The sequence below is a fragment of the Aethalodelphis obliquidens genome, unplaced genomic scaffold (genome assembly GCF_003676395.1).
Source record: "Aethalodelphis obliquidens isolate GAN/ISIS:26980383/991018 unplaced genomic scaffold, ASM367639v1 scaffold57, whole genome shotgun sequence".
In the NCBI taxonomy this organism is placed as follows: domain Eukaryota; kingdom Metazoa; phylum Chordata; class Mammalia; order Artiodactyla; family Delphinidae; genus Aethalodelphis; species Aethalodelphis obliquidens.
Genome location: NW_020838001.1, coordinates 10,022,225 through 10,038,684, shown reverse-complemented (window position 1 = coordinate 10,038,684; position 16,460 = coordinate 10,022,225). Strand labels below are relative to the sequence as shown.

Here is a 16,460-nt window from a genome sequence, read left to right as displayed (position 1 = left end):
AAGTCTGTTGTCTTTGCAAAGCTCCTTGTATATTTCTTAATGAAAAACAAAACTGTGAGTGATAGGATTTTAACGCAGTGAAAACCAAGTATGTCTTCAAAACACTTGAGGTGACATCACATACTCACACATACACACGTTGCAAACACACCAAAAAGATCCAAGATCAAAATGGCTGATAGGTGTTGGCCTTAAGTAAGATGGAGCAGAAGAACACGTAGGTCCCATCCGCAATTGTGGCGCAGGTTTAAAATGCTGCCCCATAAACGTGCAAGGGCATTCCTATCCCCACCCCGGGAAAAACAAAACAAAGTATAAAAGCAAAAGTCTAAAGAAAGAAAAACAGGCATGATCGTGTCAATTTCCAATGAGCACAAAAGCCCAAAATACATTCAAAAGTACTGTCACAGGGCTTCCCTGGTGGCGCAGTGGTTGAGAGTCCGTCCGCCTGCCGATGCAGGGGACGCAGGTTCGTGCCCCGGTCCAGGAAGATCCCACATGCCGCGGAGCAGCTGGGCCCGTGAGCCATGGCCACTGAGCCTGCGCGCCCGGAGCCTGTGCTCCGCAACGGGAGAGGCCACAACAGTGAGAGGCCCGCCTACCGCAAAAAACAAAAAACAAAAAAAAACTGTCAGCATAACCTAAATTTTCAGTGGAAAACATACGGAGGAAAGGATAAGCAGATGTTGGTATTTAAGATCACTGCTACGAAAAAGGGTTTCACTTAAGGGAAGTGAGTCTGGGATCTGGCTATAATAAAGCTGAAAGCGGGAGGAAGCCCAGCTCTGGGCCTCCCAGCTCCAGGTGGCTGTAAACAGATGGTCTGCTCCCATCTCAAGATGCTCCCTGGGATGCCCTTCGTCGCTTTAGGGTGAAGTCCTCCGCCCCAAGCAACCCAAATAAGTGCAGCTGGTCTCACGGAGCACCGTAAGCAACACACACACGCGTGTGCACACTCTCCAATTAGCACTGAAACGGGCAGATGCAAGAGATCCCTCAAGATGGAGACACTTGTCTGGTCATTTTCCTAGAGAAAGGGAGGAAAAAAGAGACACCAAACAGATTCCTCGCTTTCCCACACACACAACCATCACCAAAAAATATAATAAAAAGAATCATCAAATAATATAATTAAGTTACTCTGACAGAAATACCTAATGTTGTCAAAGCGCAGGGGGAGGTGTAACTTTCACTTTGAGGGAAGTGTTTAAACAGCGCTGATGGTGTGCCAGGGGCCTCTGGCTGCCAGAGACTTGGGGCCACTGAGTTCCAAGGCGAGGGGACCTCCAAGGCGTCAACGGTGTTTCCCAAGTTCCTTCCAGACTGGTGAACGGAATCCTTATGCTTTTTAGGAATTCAGCAGTTTCCTTAAAATGGCTTGGATTTCTTGTCTGCGTCTTTGTCTTCTCCCCACAGCTAAGCTAACACGGGAAGTGCCTGTGTACGCAGATCCTCTGTTGGGATTATGGGCTGATGTGCGCACGTCAGGATCGTGTACACTCAGCTGACTCGTGGCTCCCGCCACGTGGGTCTCCAGAGTTTGAGAAGCATACGTGTGTTTTCCTAGACACTCCGGACCCCGGAAGGCGGTGGGAGCAGGCTGCCCCCTGGCAGGTGGCTCTCCAACATGGTCACGGTCCCCACTTGCATTTCAGTCCCTCTCACCCTTGGCCGCCTCCACCAGGGTACGGTCGAAAGGCAGAACGAGGGGGTCTGTTGACGGCACAAACGCACCTGCGACCTCCAGGCACAGCTTCTTCTGCTCCTCTGGGACGCTCTCTCCCTCCCAGATGCCAAGCAAGAGTTTAGGTGTTGACTTTCAAAGTCAACCCAAGCACCTCGATCAAAACTGGGAATTAAGGAAAAGACCAAAGAGACTATCTTCCTTCCTTGTCACTGCTGGAAACCTCTAAAAATTTCCATGAGACCTACCTGTAGGAGCCATCACCTGTCTGTGAACAAGGTCAAGTTCAGGGTTTGAGAGCTGGGAGTAGAAGTACCTTTAGACTTCCAGTTATACAGGCTGACTTCCAAGAAGACACACAGGTACAAAAACGCTGAGCACAACGTCCTCTCACTCCACCTCTGAAATCACATAAAATCACCCAGCAAAGACGTCAGACCTGCTCGCCCCTTCTCAAAGTTTTGGACAAAGATCCCCTTCCTGAATAACCATTCATTCAATACAACATTTACTTCCCGTAAATGTTTTCTATGTGGTAGAAATGGCTGGGACAGAACGGGAAAAATCCTGCAAAACTGCAGAATCTTGAAACTAAAATAGAAGTGACGTCATAGCCAATTGCGCAGCGCCTGCAACTTACTGTCATTCTATAAAGTTTTAAAAGGGCAACAGAAATACACGAGCCTATCGAGTGCTCCAAAGTCAAGGGCCTCGTGTCCCCAGCTCTCCAAGAGCAGGCTTACCCTGGAGTGGTAGCCATAACTTACAGCTCTGAAGCACATGAAGAAGAACCAGGCTGAAGGGCTGGAGGGTATGTACTCATAAAGAATCAACCACAGATCTAAGATCTCGAGCACGATCGGCTCTTGCAGACCCACCAACCCAATCCTCTGGCACACACATGTGGCTTCTGCCAGGAGAGACTTGAAAACCCAAGAAAGCTTTGCCGGGCCACATCCAGCACTTGAAAATGCTCTTCTTCCCCTGAAACAAGAAGCCCCAGCTTTATAGGAAACACACATGTGTGGGCCCCACCCTGGTGGGGAGAGGAATCTCTACTCCTGGCTGCCTTCCAGCGAGTTCCCCTTGAAATCTGTAGGCAGTGCAACGGAGCCCAGACCCCAGAGCTGCAGCCCGGGCCTCCTTCCACTGGGGCTCCTCGCTCGAAGCTGCCACTGATGAATGGCAGCGTGCTAAGACGCCTCTGCCTTTGTCACTGTGTCCTCAGTAATTCCTCCTAACAGGAAACAGATTTCTGTGGACGTAAAGAGCCCCAGTCCCTGACCTTTCCACTTCAGACTCAGAGGGTCTGAGTCACATGTGCTACGTTGCCTAAAGAATTAGCTGAGTCTCTTGTCACACTGTCGACACATTTAGGGGCCGTTCAGTGGCACGTTTCCTGCTAAAACAACTCTGCTGAAAATGTCTCAGAGTGTCCTCAGATAGCCACAGGCTTTGTAATTGTTACCAGATCCGAACAAAGCAAGATAACACCTTTGAAATTCTTTTACGAGGTGACAGGTGATGTTAACTCCAAGGCCACAGATGCTGAATTGGAGGAAGGATAACGTACCGGATTTACGGTTCTCTCTCTCTCTTCTGCTCTCTTCTCACGTGGTTTTCTATAACCCTAGGAATCCAGTGCCGTTTCGATAAGCAGGGCTGCCTTAGAGAGGACATTTAGCATTTCCAAATTGAGATTATTGTCTGGTTAACTTTTTACCAAATGTCACCGTCTTTTCCCCCAAAACCTATACTGAGAGCTTTACCTTTCTCTGAAACCAGGTTTTTAAGAGCAGAACGACATAAAAGTGTACACACATTAGGATTGTTTAAAACAACAACCAAAAAACCCTCTACCGTCTTCGACTAGACAGAAACTTTTATCACATGACAACAACACTCAAGCCATAAGGAAGCCTGCACAGTGACCCATGAACACACCTCCCGGCTGAGTCACCGCTTTTCACACAGTCACATTCACTCGACTGTGAATCACCAGGGGCTCAGACCCCCGTGTGGGGCCCTCTTAGGCGCCATCCTCCTGTTTATTCGGTGTCGGGCTCCGTGGAAGCGCAGCGCCTCTTCCTATCAGAACTGCACGTGGGAGCCACCACTGCACAATCCACGGGTGGTGGTTAACAGAAATGCAACTTGAACTCTGTCCGCCAGGAGAGTGCGGAGACCGGGGCCCTCTCCTGAGTGCACGGCCTAGGACGTGAGCTTCGAGTAGCTGGGAGGGGAGAACCGCCTTCGCAGGTACTTGAGGACATAGAGGGGCAGACAGCTGATCAGAGTGATGACAGACACTTTCCACAAGAAGGACAATGTGGCAATGAAGTACACGTCTGCAAGCAAACAGAAGACAGCAGTGAGCGGGCGGGAACGTGCCGCCCAGAGCCGGCGGGGCGGCAGGGCCATCGGAGGGGACGCAGGCTTCTCTCCCGCGGGGGATAGCACCCAGGCTGCCAGCCTGACTTCCCTTCCCTGTCTCTCTCCTCCTCTCTCTGACCTGCTTCTGGAGCTTCCAGACCTTCCGTGAAATGCTGTTTTCAACAACTCGGAAAAGAAAACTCTGGGCAAAAAAATCCCCCTTCCAAGTGTTTTTGATTTGGAATCTGACAGCTGGAGTTTTTCTTTCTAAACCCGGCAGAAAGTGACGCTCAAACACACAGTTCTTCCCAGCAACTTTTCCCCTTCGCCTCAGCAATGGTCACGGAAGCCAGAGCCGGGTCTGAGGGTGGTGCAAAGGGGGGCGGAGACCCCTCGTCAGGAACAGTGTGACCTGGAGGGGCGGGGAGCTCCCCTTCCTGCCGCCACACAGTCAGGCCTGCGGTTCCGAGGTTTTTGCAACAGAGGAGCGACAGCTAGTGATTTTCAACAGTACCGGGAGTGGATGCCTGGCAGCCGCCTTCCCTGCCTCTTGAGCACAGGCTGGGGGAAATGCAGCAGGCACTGAGTAAGCACCTACTAAGTGCCAAGCCCAGGGCCCCAACCCTGGGCCCAGTCCTATGACTGGTCCACATCTAAGGTGACGACCAAAGCTTCGTGAGGGCAGAGCTTGCATCTTCTAAGCCTCTGTGACTCCCTGGCCTCAAGCCACTGAGCGCACAGTAGGTGCTCACAAAACCTATTCAGAGAGACTTTTCAAACTAGTGTGAAACTGTTCTAAGACTTCACTTTTCACGGGAATGCTCCTTTTTCCTTTATCAAAACCTTCTTAAAGAGCGTTTACTGATAAGGAAGAGGCGTGATAGAAGATGCTTTCACGACAAGGCAGTTTCTCAAGCTAATAACACTGGTAAGTCCTGCTGGACTGTCATTTACTCTCTGGATTCTCACCATCTCCATAGCTCCACGGAGCCCAGCACAGTGACCAGCTCCCTGGAGAAGCCCACTAGGTCCTGGCAGGACGGAACGAATCCCCTTCTAAGCCGGCAGGCACGGCGTGGTTTTAAAGAAAACACTCTACATTGAGATCATGCCCGCCAGCCTCAGTTCCAAGAAGCTGATTCTCAACTGCCACTTGTCCCAAGGGACGCCAGTGAGCAAAGGGCGGGCAGCTGAGTACCAAGGCCTGCTGGTAAGACCCTTGGACCTGATGGGCAGGCCCTAAGTGCGGGGGGGGTCTCACCGATAAATTCGTGGAGGAACACCAGGGAGGCGATGTAGCAGGCCAGGCTGAGCAGCTCGGCCACCGTCATGAGCCAGTGCCAGGTCTGGATGGTCAGGGCCACCATCAGCAGCTCCGTGAGGATCAGCGACGTGAAGGAAATCGCCACAATGTGCACGAATTCCGACTCAAACAGCAGCAGCGCCCCGTACATGATGGTGCTTCCTGCAAAGGCGGAGGGAAGTCTGGGTGGGGAGGGGCTTCTGCTGCCCACGCAGCCGCCCTGCTGGGAGCCGACGCCTCCCCCTCCTTCCCCACCGAAGGCTCACCCTGCTCACTCACATCTGACTCCTTTTGTTTTTCCCATTCAGACATGAAAGGTATCATTTGTTAAAGGAGGTTAATGAGTGGTACTTTACGGAGGTTTGAAAGACAGGCATCACATTCTAGTTTTCCTATGTTCCCTTTTGGCTGTATATAAGAGAGAGTTTATTTTTTTCTTAACATATTTATTGGAGTATAACTGCTCTACAAATGGTGTGTTAGTTTCCGCTGTATAACAAAGTGAATCAGCTATACATATACAGATATCCCCATATCTCTTCCCTCTTGCGTCTCCCTCCCACCCTCCCTATCCCACCCCTCTAGGTGGTCACAAAGCACCGAGCTGATCTCCCTGTGCTACGCGGCTGCTTCCCACTAGCTATCTATTTTGCGTTTGGTACTGTATATATGCCCATGCCACTCTCTCACTTCGTCCCAGCTTCCCCTTCCCCTTCCCCCTCCCCGTGTCCTCAAGTCCATTCTCTATGTCTGTGTCTTTATTAATAGAGAGTTTATAATTGGATAGAGAGGGAGAGGAAGAGATAGAGAGGAAAAAAAGGAAAAGAGGCAGAGAGAGCAACTATCTGGATTGGGTGGAACAAGAAATAGAAGTTTTTGTGTATTATTTTAAATGACAGATGTAGTCAGCCACAGAAGAACAAATACTGTACAATCCCACGTATATGACGGATCTAAGTAGTCACATTCATAGTGACAAAGTAGAATGGTGATTACCAGGAACTGTGGGGAGGAAGGAAAGAGGCGTTTGTTGTTGAATGGATACAGAGTTTCAGTTTTGCAAGATGAAAAAGTTCTGGAGATCTGTTTCACAGCAACGTGAACATATGGGACACTACTGAACTGCGCACTTAAGAAGAGTTAGATGGCAAATGCTATGCTTTGTCTCCTTTACCCCCCTCCCTGCCCCCAAACACAAAGAAATGATAGGGACAACCAAGAGAGACCCTCAAAGAATTACGCACCTGCACTGAGGAGAGAAAGGAAAGTGGGGGAGGGTCCAGATAAGTGCATTTTCATCCAGAACTGCGGGAACTCAATGAGGAATGTCTCACGTTGATCAAAAGCACTAGCTACGTGAGATTCCTGCTCAAGAGCAGGAGACCCTAAACCCCAAAACTCCTCAAATGACGGCCTATTATAACAGTACTGGGGATGCAGGGGGTGCAGTGAAGCACCACTGCTTGTTATTATGAACTTCCAGGCAGGATTTGCGTTCTTCAACCAGCTACATACATGTCACTCTGCTATTCTCAAAAAAAAAAAAAAACCCTCAAATTGTTTCAATGATAATTTAGCCTCCTAACAAATTCAACGGTCTACATTTTTTGACCACACATCCCATCAGAAAAAAACACTAAGAATGAATCCCTAATGGACAATGTGGATTTGTAAATTATCCATGTGTACCTGTGCAGACAGACATAGAGAGGCAGCAGGACCACTGTGCAAATGTGTCAGGTACATTATAAAACATACATGACAACAGAAGTTCTAAAAAGAGGAAAAAATAAATACAAAGAGAGGTTCTGACATTTCCTTTTCATATTCCAGTAAGTCATCTCACAAAGCCTGTACCGTCTGAGGGACCTTCTCTGGAGGCCACAGAAGTAAATATGTTGTTCAAGAACTACAACTTGACTTCAGAAAAAGTATCAGAACATTCCAGAAAGCGACCACTTTTTGTTACAATGACTTGAACACCCCAGCAGGGTTTGATTAGGATTAGTTGTACTTTGCTCTGACTTCGTCTCAGTTAAGCGGACAGCACCACCTCACGTGTGACTCTGTGCCTGATGACAAGGCCTGAGAACCCGAGGAGGGGGCTCCCTCGGACACAGGGCCACACTCCTTACTGCAATCTCGGCATTCCAGCTGCTTCTCTTTTTGTTCTACAGACGAGAGAATGGTGAAGTTGACCCTGGGGCCAAGGCCAGGGCATAAGACAACAGGTGTTTTCACCCGTCCTTACCTTGATAGATGCTGATCAAAACCCATATCAAGAATGTCTTGTAGGACAACGGCCGTCCCTGAATGAGAGAGAGGAAGACAGAGCGGGCTAGCGTGCGGGGCTCATCCAGGGCATGAGCCACCGTCAGGCTACCCTCCACCAACCAGACAAGGCAACCTGCCTGTTTTCGTCAAAACAGTGGCTCACACACGTCAAAATACATTAAAGAAACGACGTTTCTTAAAGAGAATTGATATTAGATGGAAATATTGGGTTGGCCCAAAAGTTCCTTCGGGTTTTCCCGTAAGATGTTACGGAATAACCCGAACGAACTTTTGGGCCAACCCAATAAATCTGCTCTTTATCAAACACCCCTTGAGGACCAACAAATGCAATCACACCCACACATTTTTCAGGATTGTACACAACAGCATTTCCAGGAACAGACACAAGCTGCAGCTACAAAATGGAACTGTCAGGGGCTTTTTAAAAAGGCATTAGGAGGTTTGTTTTAAAAGTTGACATATCACTGCACAGTTTAGTATTCTTTACATGTGCGTATCGTACTTTAAGAAAAGGCATATACTCCCACGCCTTCCTCTCAAAACAAAGCCACCAGTTCAAGTGTGTTCACATCAGACATGAAGGGTCTGTGTGAAATATGTTAAAACAGGGAGGGAGGGAGGGAAGAAGGAAGGAAGGAGGAGGGGGCTCCGTGAACCTTGAGGAGATCCTTGTAGAGCTCAGGGTACAGCATGGCAACTTCTGACTTCACATCTTTGTCCAGGACCAGAGAAAACACAGGAAACATGGTATAGATGGTGGAGTACCTGCGAGAAAAAAAATCACCGCAGGTAATATGCAGCCAGTGGAGTACGAGTCATGTGCTGCCCCAGCCTCTGGAGCCCAATTTCCTTTCCCTCATTCAACTACTACGTACTGAGCACCTGGTATGTGTGCCAGGGCCAGTTTGAAGCACTGGACATTCAAGATGAAAAGCAGACCATAACGCCTGCCCTTGGAGAGCTTCCGTGCTGGTCGGTGAGTCCAACAACAAATTCAGTGAACTATACCGTGTGCTGGAGGTAAAGTGCTGAGGAGGGAAATACAGTGGGGAAGAGGGAATGAGACACGGGGCGGGGCGGGGCAATTTTAGAGAGGGTGGACAGGAGACGGGGCATTTGAGAAAACACCCACAAGAGCTAAGAGAGAGGCCATGCCAATATGCGAGGGAAGAGCATCCTAGGCAGAGAGAACAGCAAGTGCAAAGGCCCTGAGGTGGAGGCGTGTCTGTCCTGTTTGAAGAACAGCGAGGCTGCCAGTCTGGGTGGAGCTGAGTGGGTGAGGGGGAAAGCGAAGAGATGAGAACCAAGAGGGAAGAGGGGACCAGATCATGGGGGGGGGGCCACATGGAGCACGGCTCAGGGAACCCCTGGTTCTATTCAGGCATGTTCTGCCACTCTTCCAGGACCTGACGAAGGACAGGCCATTTTTCCAATTAGAAGCAGGCAGAATTCCAGTGCCTACTCTCAGGCTGAACATAAGAAGATGGAAGACATACTTTTAAGACTCCACTGGGACCAGCTGGCCTCTCTGTGCTTCCCACCTTGGTAACCAGGGGAGCGCCCTCCCAGCATCTCTATCTAGGGTATGTGGTAACCAAACTCCACCTACCTGGGGAATTCAGAGACTGAGCACATCCTCTCAAAAGGTCAAAAGGAACGTCCTAAATTCCAGGTCAGGAACGGGGGGTGGGTTTGATAGCAAACGTAGCAACTGTCCAAGGGACAGCATGCCTCACAGGTCAGTGGCACGCAGTGGCCAAGCTCTATCGGGGTAACCCGGAGAGAGCAAGGCTCTGGCCGCCTTCGAGACCCACCAGCAGGATGGTCCACTATGGGCAGCCATGGCAGAGAGGGTACTTTCCAGATGCCCCTTCCACTTTTTCTAAGACCCGTCAGTGATTTCCTAAGAAATCACAGTCTGAAGCTTCACTCTTGCCTGGTGTCTCGATCAGCTGACAACCTCAGGCTCTCGTGCGCGAGCGTTCTTCAACCATCAGGTATGAATGGACCACGAACAGATCGGACTCTGCATCCGCAATTTGGTTAAGGGCTTACCAGTTCAAAAACGTATTCATTCGAGAAGGTTCTAAACCAGACTGCCAGACCTGCCTCGACTTGGGGACTGAAGGGTCTTCACATGATGCTTCCTCCTTCTTCTGTGGCATTTTAGGGAGGTTTCATTAAAAATTAATACCTTGCCTGGACTTCCTTACCCGATGATGAGGAATCCTTGATAGAGAGGAACGGAGGCAAAGTAAAACACGGAGGAAAAGACAGCCTGTGCCGAGGAAAAAGGAGGATGTTACCAAAAACCATGACCAAAGCCCTTGTGTTTGTATCAGAAAAATAACAGCCAACGTTTACCAAGCACTTATTTTACACCCGCACGGTCACGGTGCTTTAAGTATATTAGCTCATTTAATTACTACAGCAACCCTGTGAAGGAGGTACTGTTATCATCATCCCCATTTTACAGATGAGGGGAGTAGGGCACCGAGAGGTTAAGTGACTTGCCCAAGATAGCACAGCTCATAATAGCACAGAGCACAGAGTCACACCGGAGAGTTTAGCTCCAGGGTCCACTCTCAGCTCCTCTGCAAACATTTATTAAGTTACACAAGCTGGACCTGGAAATACTTTGTATCTGATCTCAGTGAATCTCCAGAAGAACGCAAGAGATCAAGTCCTAATATCCCTTACATTTTACAGCAGGGGAGACTGAGCACATAAACGGCCCTGCGGGACTCAAGCCCAGTTCCGTCTCCAGAGCCCACACTCCTGACGGCTCAGAATTACCACCTCACTGGGTGTACAATCGATAAACGAGTTGGTGTACATATTGGAAACAGGTAGGGGAAAATATCCTCCGCTGTGAGGATATGCACCAGTTTCCCTGGAGGGTAGGACCGCAGAGAAGGCTTCACTTCTCATAGTACATGTTTCACTCTTCTTGGAAATTTTTACAAAGAGCCCACAACCTGCTACTTTTGCAATTAGACAAAAGCAATAAAGATATTTACGAACCCCTACTGAAATGTCTGCTTCCAGATTTGGAAAATATTAGCTACTGGCAGTGAAAAGGAGGCTAGGGAGATAAAATCAGGCTTGATGCTCTGTTACTTCCTTCTCTGAACATCTACCGCCAACAGAAGCAAAGTGACCTCAAAGCTAATTTCTATCAGTATAAAACCTACAGGAGGCCAGGGACAACTGTTGCCTAAAGGCTTTTTAAAAACCGAACGTGGAGGAAAAGGCTGGGCCAGGCTAGTGGTTAAAAGGAGCGTGGGACAGAGACCCCTTCCCCTTATCACCTGCTGTGGGTGTTTGCTTGGCACAGAGCTCAGAACACAGGTGGCACCTAGAGCCATGGTCACGGGCAGCCCCGGCCACACCCGGTCGTGATTTCAGAACTGAAAGGTGAAATCCGTTTTTCAAATGACTTCTCACCCAGGCTGGGCCACTGCACAGGAAGGATGGTTATAAAGACGTCAAGAACCTGGTGTTCAGTTTTACAGAGCAACACCAGGAGCCTCTTTCTCTAAAAGGGCCAGACTGACCATAACGCCTTCACCCTGGAAAGAGCGCTGTGGGAAATAAAAATGCGATGTCTTCGTCTATCTGAGGGCCCACTGTCAAGGTGCAATGCGAACCGGACTTGCTCTCAGCCAGTCACGTTCAGCACAGTGGACAGGGTTAAGGGCGTTTTTTTGGCTTTTTTTTTTTTTCTACAGCACAAAGAACAATTCCTCATGCTAGAATTTTTTTTTCTGAATCGATGTTCACGGTAACATACAGGCATTTCAGAAGTCAGCTCATCCAGGCCAGCTTTTGTGTGTTTGCCCAGGGACAAGCTGATTAATCTCCCGGTGATTAAAACCATGACATTATCCAGTTCAGTTGATGAGCTAACATAAGATAAAAGTACAGATGCGGTCTGATGAACCGTAGGAGCTGCTGGCGTTTAGACTGTGTTGATGAAAACCACTGTAAGGCTCCTTCACTCATAAATGCAATCGATCCTGAAAACATAAAACCCCCCCCACCAAAGGCGTGGACGAGCCAGGGGAGGGTGAATTCTCATGTACACCAGGCAGCACCACTCGGCCCTTTAAGGCAGGGTGTCTTTCATGCATGATTAAACACCTTTCCCACAAATTAAAACATCACCTTAGGTTTACGCATTAGCCTGTTTGCTTTTTATTAATAATGGTAAGGACGCCTTCTGCACTTGACGCCTTATAAAACTCTCTGCTTTTCAAAGTAGCCCTGTCTGAGGGGCAAGGGCCAAGATGCTTGGATGGAGTGATAGAGAAGTCTGATGCCCACTTTACAGGTGGAAAGACTGAAGCCCAGAGTGGTAACGTGACTTGTTCAAGGTCTCAGAGACACCTGATAATATGGGTTCCAAGATGTCCCGGGCCTATGGTTCTCACCACTTAACTGGGGGTATTTTTCACCTAAACGCCCAAGGAAGAAGGTCAGCCAATAGTTTTTCAACACCCCAAATGCTTCCTTTCCCTCCCTTTGGCCTCCTTCCTAATACAACTTCACTGCCACAGCCCGATGACAGACTTTGAAGGAGCTGGGGAGAGAGAAGATGGGAAAATACCTTACACATTCTAGAATCCTTTTGTGAAAAAGCAAGACGTAACTCCCTGAGAGGACTGACGATTGGGATAACTACGCTGGATTCCCAGCCAGGCTGCACCGGAGGCAGAAGCGAGATGCCCTGGGCTGCGCCGCCCTCGCTAAGCGCCCCCCTGCATGTGGAAGCAGCAGCTGGCCCTGTGGATGGAGGGCAGAGGGGCACACCTGCATTAAGACCACAGGTATCGGAATCCCCTGCCTGGGTAGACTAAATCCCTGAGAGACACTGCACCGATTTCTTGCCCACACTGGGCCTCAGCCTCCCCATCTGCAGAATGGGCACAGGCTACAGTGAGGACTACAGGTGAGCCCGCATTGTGAACACTTAGCCTGACGCCCAGGGTACAGGAAGCACTCAAGAAAAGCAAGTCATTCTTCTTTTGGGGCTGCTCTCTGTAGGTCCTTGCTTCTGCATGTGGAAAACTTAGGGCCGGAGTATTCACTCGGCATTTAACTCTGCCTCTTTGCCTCTGGAAAACTGAGGATAACGACTCACCCCAATATGAGCACCCGGGTCACTTACACTACCGCCCACTTCGTGCCAAGCCCTGGCAAGGCTCACATCGGCTCCGCACAGCAGCACAGCCTTCACCCCCAACACAGGAAGGCTTCGGGGCGGCCACTCCAAGCTCTATCGCCCAGAATGGTGGTGGGGGGGGGGGTTGGGGGAGGGGCACTGAAACAGCTCCAAAGTGGAGACTGATTCTCAAGCCCATGGCGACCACACAGCCGTGCGCACCTGCCCACCCACCTGCATGGTGCTGATGCAGAGGCTCCTGTGGATCACAAACTGGCTGAGGGCGGCCGAGCGCTTGTAGCTATTCCGGCCATGCACCATGAGCAACCGGCCAAGGTGCTTGAACTGAGTGATGGAGAAGTCCGCAGCCAGCGAAGCCTGTTTTCCTTCCTAAAATCCGACAAAATTGGGCACCGTCAGGAGCATGAGAGGTCAAGGCACTTTTTTTTTTTTTTTTGAATTGAAAAGCAAGAAACTGTAAGGAGATTTTTGAAGAACTTCAATATAGAGGTTCTTTGGTTTCCAGCTATACACGGTTGGTGGTCTGAGTCTAAATTTGATTTTAAAAGAGGAATTTATTGAAATAGAGAACATTCATAAGCGCAGATACTCATAATTGGGAGGTCAAACGGATCTAGTATTAAGCCCTGGGGGTTAGGCCCAACCCATAATGTGTATCAGAAGCAAAGAATCATTCTAAGATAGGCATTTAGCACTCAGCTCAGTTCAGAGTTAACCATATGGGGGAGGGGGCACAGCTCATGCTACCAACAATACTAAACTGAACATTCCCGAACATACAGCTCTGCATGTTCATAGAACTGGAAATAATTTCTAGTGCAGCCATATTATGGGATTCTCTAATTTTAAAAGGCACATGACGGATGCCACTAATGGGACAAATGGACATCACAGCCTCCTGGTGCGATGCGACAGGAAGGCACCAACTCCCCTTATGTGCTCCTCACACCAAAAATGCAGAACCTGAATCAGATCCATCCGACCCACAGACGTCGTGGGAGGTTCCACAGCCGCCCCAAATGCTTCCAAAACATCAAAGTCATGAGACACACCGCCTCCCCCCACAAAAGAGTGAAGAGACATGAAGACACGGGAATAAATGCAGTGCGCGACCCTTCACTGCTTCATGGAGATATCTTTTTGAACACCTTGAGGACAACTAGGGAAATGAGACCGTGAATATTACATAACATTATCATGTCAATGTTACACTTGGGGTGATGCTGTTATTTTGCTTAGGTAGAAGAATATACCTGTTCTTAAGAGATCCAAGCTGAAGTATTTAGGGGTAACGTATCCGCAACTTACTTTCAGCTGATTCTGAGAAAGCGGGAGAGAGGGGAAGGAAGAGCAGAGGGAGAATCCTGCAACTGTTTACAACTGGGAAATTACAGCGAAGAGCGGACAGGTGCTCACTGTTCTATTTCAACTTTTCTGAAGGAGTTACATTTTTCAAAATAAAAAAGGTCCAGGCAACGTACAAAATGGTGGATCTGCATCTTTTGATGTATAAAGAAATCTAAGATGTAACAGATTTAGGCAAGCTGCGTTTAAAAAAAATCATAGTATAACGTTTTAAATTTTACATTCTATGTGGAAATACTGTATATACATGTGTAAGATGTGTGTATGCATACATATGTATTTGTGTGTGTATATATAATATTATATATATACCCATAACTATTAGTATAGAAATAGACAAAAATTCTGGAAGAATAACCAATGTTACTAGTTTTATACCGCCATCTAAAAGAAAGGATGCACTTTATCCATTTCTAAATTGTTTCGGGTTTTTTTTTTTTTTTACAGTGAGCACTTTTTACTTTTAGACTCCAAAAACCAAAGGAATCAGAATATAATTCTGAACAGAAGGGAAAATGTTTTAGTACTATCAGCATCGTGTAAAGAATTCCATCTACCAAACTCAAGTGTGCTTCTTAAAACCTGCATTAAAGGAATCCATACAGATTTCAGACATAACAACTCCTTCAAGGATCACTTAACTCTGCAATTTCAAGTAACTGTCAACTGGATGAGAACCAGAAAACCAGGAAAAAAAAAAAAAAAGGTGGAAAAGAAAAAACATTTTTGGAAATTCCAAATGCAGGAATGTATGGAAGGAAACACATAAGGGAGCATCTCCTGCCCTCACTCTCGGCCTCTGTACTCTTACTTTACACACTGTGCTAACAAACGTGGCGACCAGTCTCCTTGCCTACAGTCACCGCAAGATCACAAACGAGAGAGGGCAGGGTAAACTATACACGGCTGGCACACAGTTGACAGGGAAGGAAAGAGGAAAACTACTATACTGTAACACACAAACTTAGCCTTTTAATGAGGGGCAGGACTTCCCTGGTGGCACAGTGGTTGGGAGTCCGCCTGCCAATGCAGGGGACGCGGGTTCGATCCCTGGTCTGGGAGGATCCCACATGCCACGGAGCAACAAAGTCCGTGTGCTGCAGCTACTGAGCCTGTGTGCTACAGTCTGCAAGCCACAACTGCTGAGCCTGCATGCTACGGCTACTGAGGCCCACGTGCCTAGAGCCCGTGCTCTGCAACAGGAAAGGCTACCGTGGTGGGAAGCCAGTGCACCGCAACGGAGAGTAGCCCCCGCTCGCCACAGCTGGAGAGGGCCCGCGCGCAGCAAGGAAGAACCAACACAGCCAAAAATAAATAAATTTTAAAAATAAATAAATTTAATGAGGGGCAAACCACGCCACATTCTTCCATAATCCGCAAGAGATCACCCCACAGTGTGATAACTAATGCTTTTACTGACAACACTCCCAGGAAAGCGTTTGAAGTACATTCGCTGCACCCTAAGAATGTAGCAAAACACTTTAAAAAATTAGGTTTTGGCAAGCAAAGACTCAGCATTTGTCTGTAAGATAACAGTGATAGGGATCTGTGACTTGCAGATTGTAATACCAGGTAATTATGATACATGATTCCTTATGCTCTGTAATTGTAATCTAGAATTTCCAGAAGCATTAAAGCTGTGTCTTGGAGGGAAAATGAAACTCCAGCTGGTGGAGCAACTCCCAGCTAACGACACAACCACTTCACATCCTAACGACAACCACTCGGCAGAAATCAGCACACACGCCCCCCACCCCACAGGCTCACCTTTCCCTCGACACCCACACCGCAGTCAGATTCTTGGATCATACTGACGTCGTTGCCTCCATCACCTGCGGGTCACCCAGACCAGAGAGAAGAGCCAGGAGATTAGGGAGAGAGGCAAGAAAAATAACCCTGCTTTTCGCTGCTACTTCAAATAATCATACACGTGCTGCCTCTCACTGCATGCTAAGTGTCTTCTCTGCTCTGCTCCACTTAATCGCTCCAGCAACCTGCAGTAACACGTTCTTACTTTACAGGCCAGAGGAGCTGAGAGTCAGAGGAACCAGGTGACTGGCTGAGGGTCCTGGCCATTGAGTCACTGAGCAAGGGAACTGTGTCCATGCCACGTGGGCACTTACAACACCGCACGCCCTGCCTCCAAGGTGTGGGTGTCTCGCCGTTGTCAGCAATGACAGACGTCGCACGTAGGCAACGCTGACTGCGAGTGCAGCGAGCGCTTCTTAAATGCTACTGCCCCTCTGAATCCTCCT

At 48.6% G+C, this 16,460-nt stretch overlaps 1 protein-coding gene across 7 annotated transcripts in view; it reads right to left on the bottom strand.

Annotated features, from left to right (window-relative positions):
* Positions 1-952: 952 nt before the first annotated feature.
* Positions 953-16,460, bottom strand: part of ATP9A (ATPase phospholipid transporting 9A) — a 132,738-nt gene continuing 117,230 nt past the window's right edge. For 4 of the 7 annotated variants that reach the window (XM_027086974.1, XM_027086977.1, XM_027086978.1 and 1 more), the window contains 7 exons: positions 15,973-16,037; positions 13,054-13,209; positions 9,869-9,933; positions 8,312-8,420; positions 7,612-7,669; positions 5,319-5,522; positions 1,230-4,032 (listed from right to left, as the gene is read on the bottom strand). In XM_027086974.1, coding sequence (XP_026942775.1) covers positions 3,896-4,032; positions 5,319-5,522; positions 7,612-7,669; positions 8,312-8,420; positions 9,869-9,933; positions 13,054-13,209; positions 15,973-16,037 — 794 coding nt within the window. In that variant the 3' untranslated portion in view covers positions 1,230-3,895. Of the gene's footprint in view, positions 4,033-5,318; positions 5,523-7,611; positions 7,670-8,311; positions 8,421-9,868; positions 9,934-13,053; positions 13,210-15,972; positions 16,038-16,460 lie in introns of all 7 variants that reach the window. The other 3 variants (XR_003428695.1, XR_003428694.1, XR_003428696.1) reach the window with 3 other exon arrangements.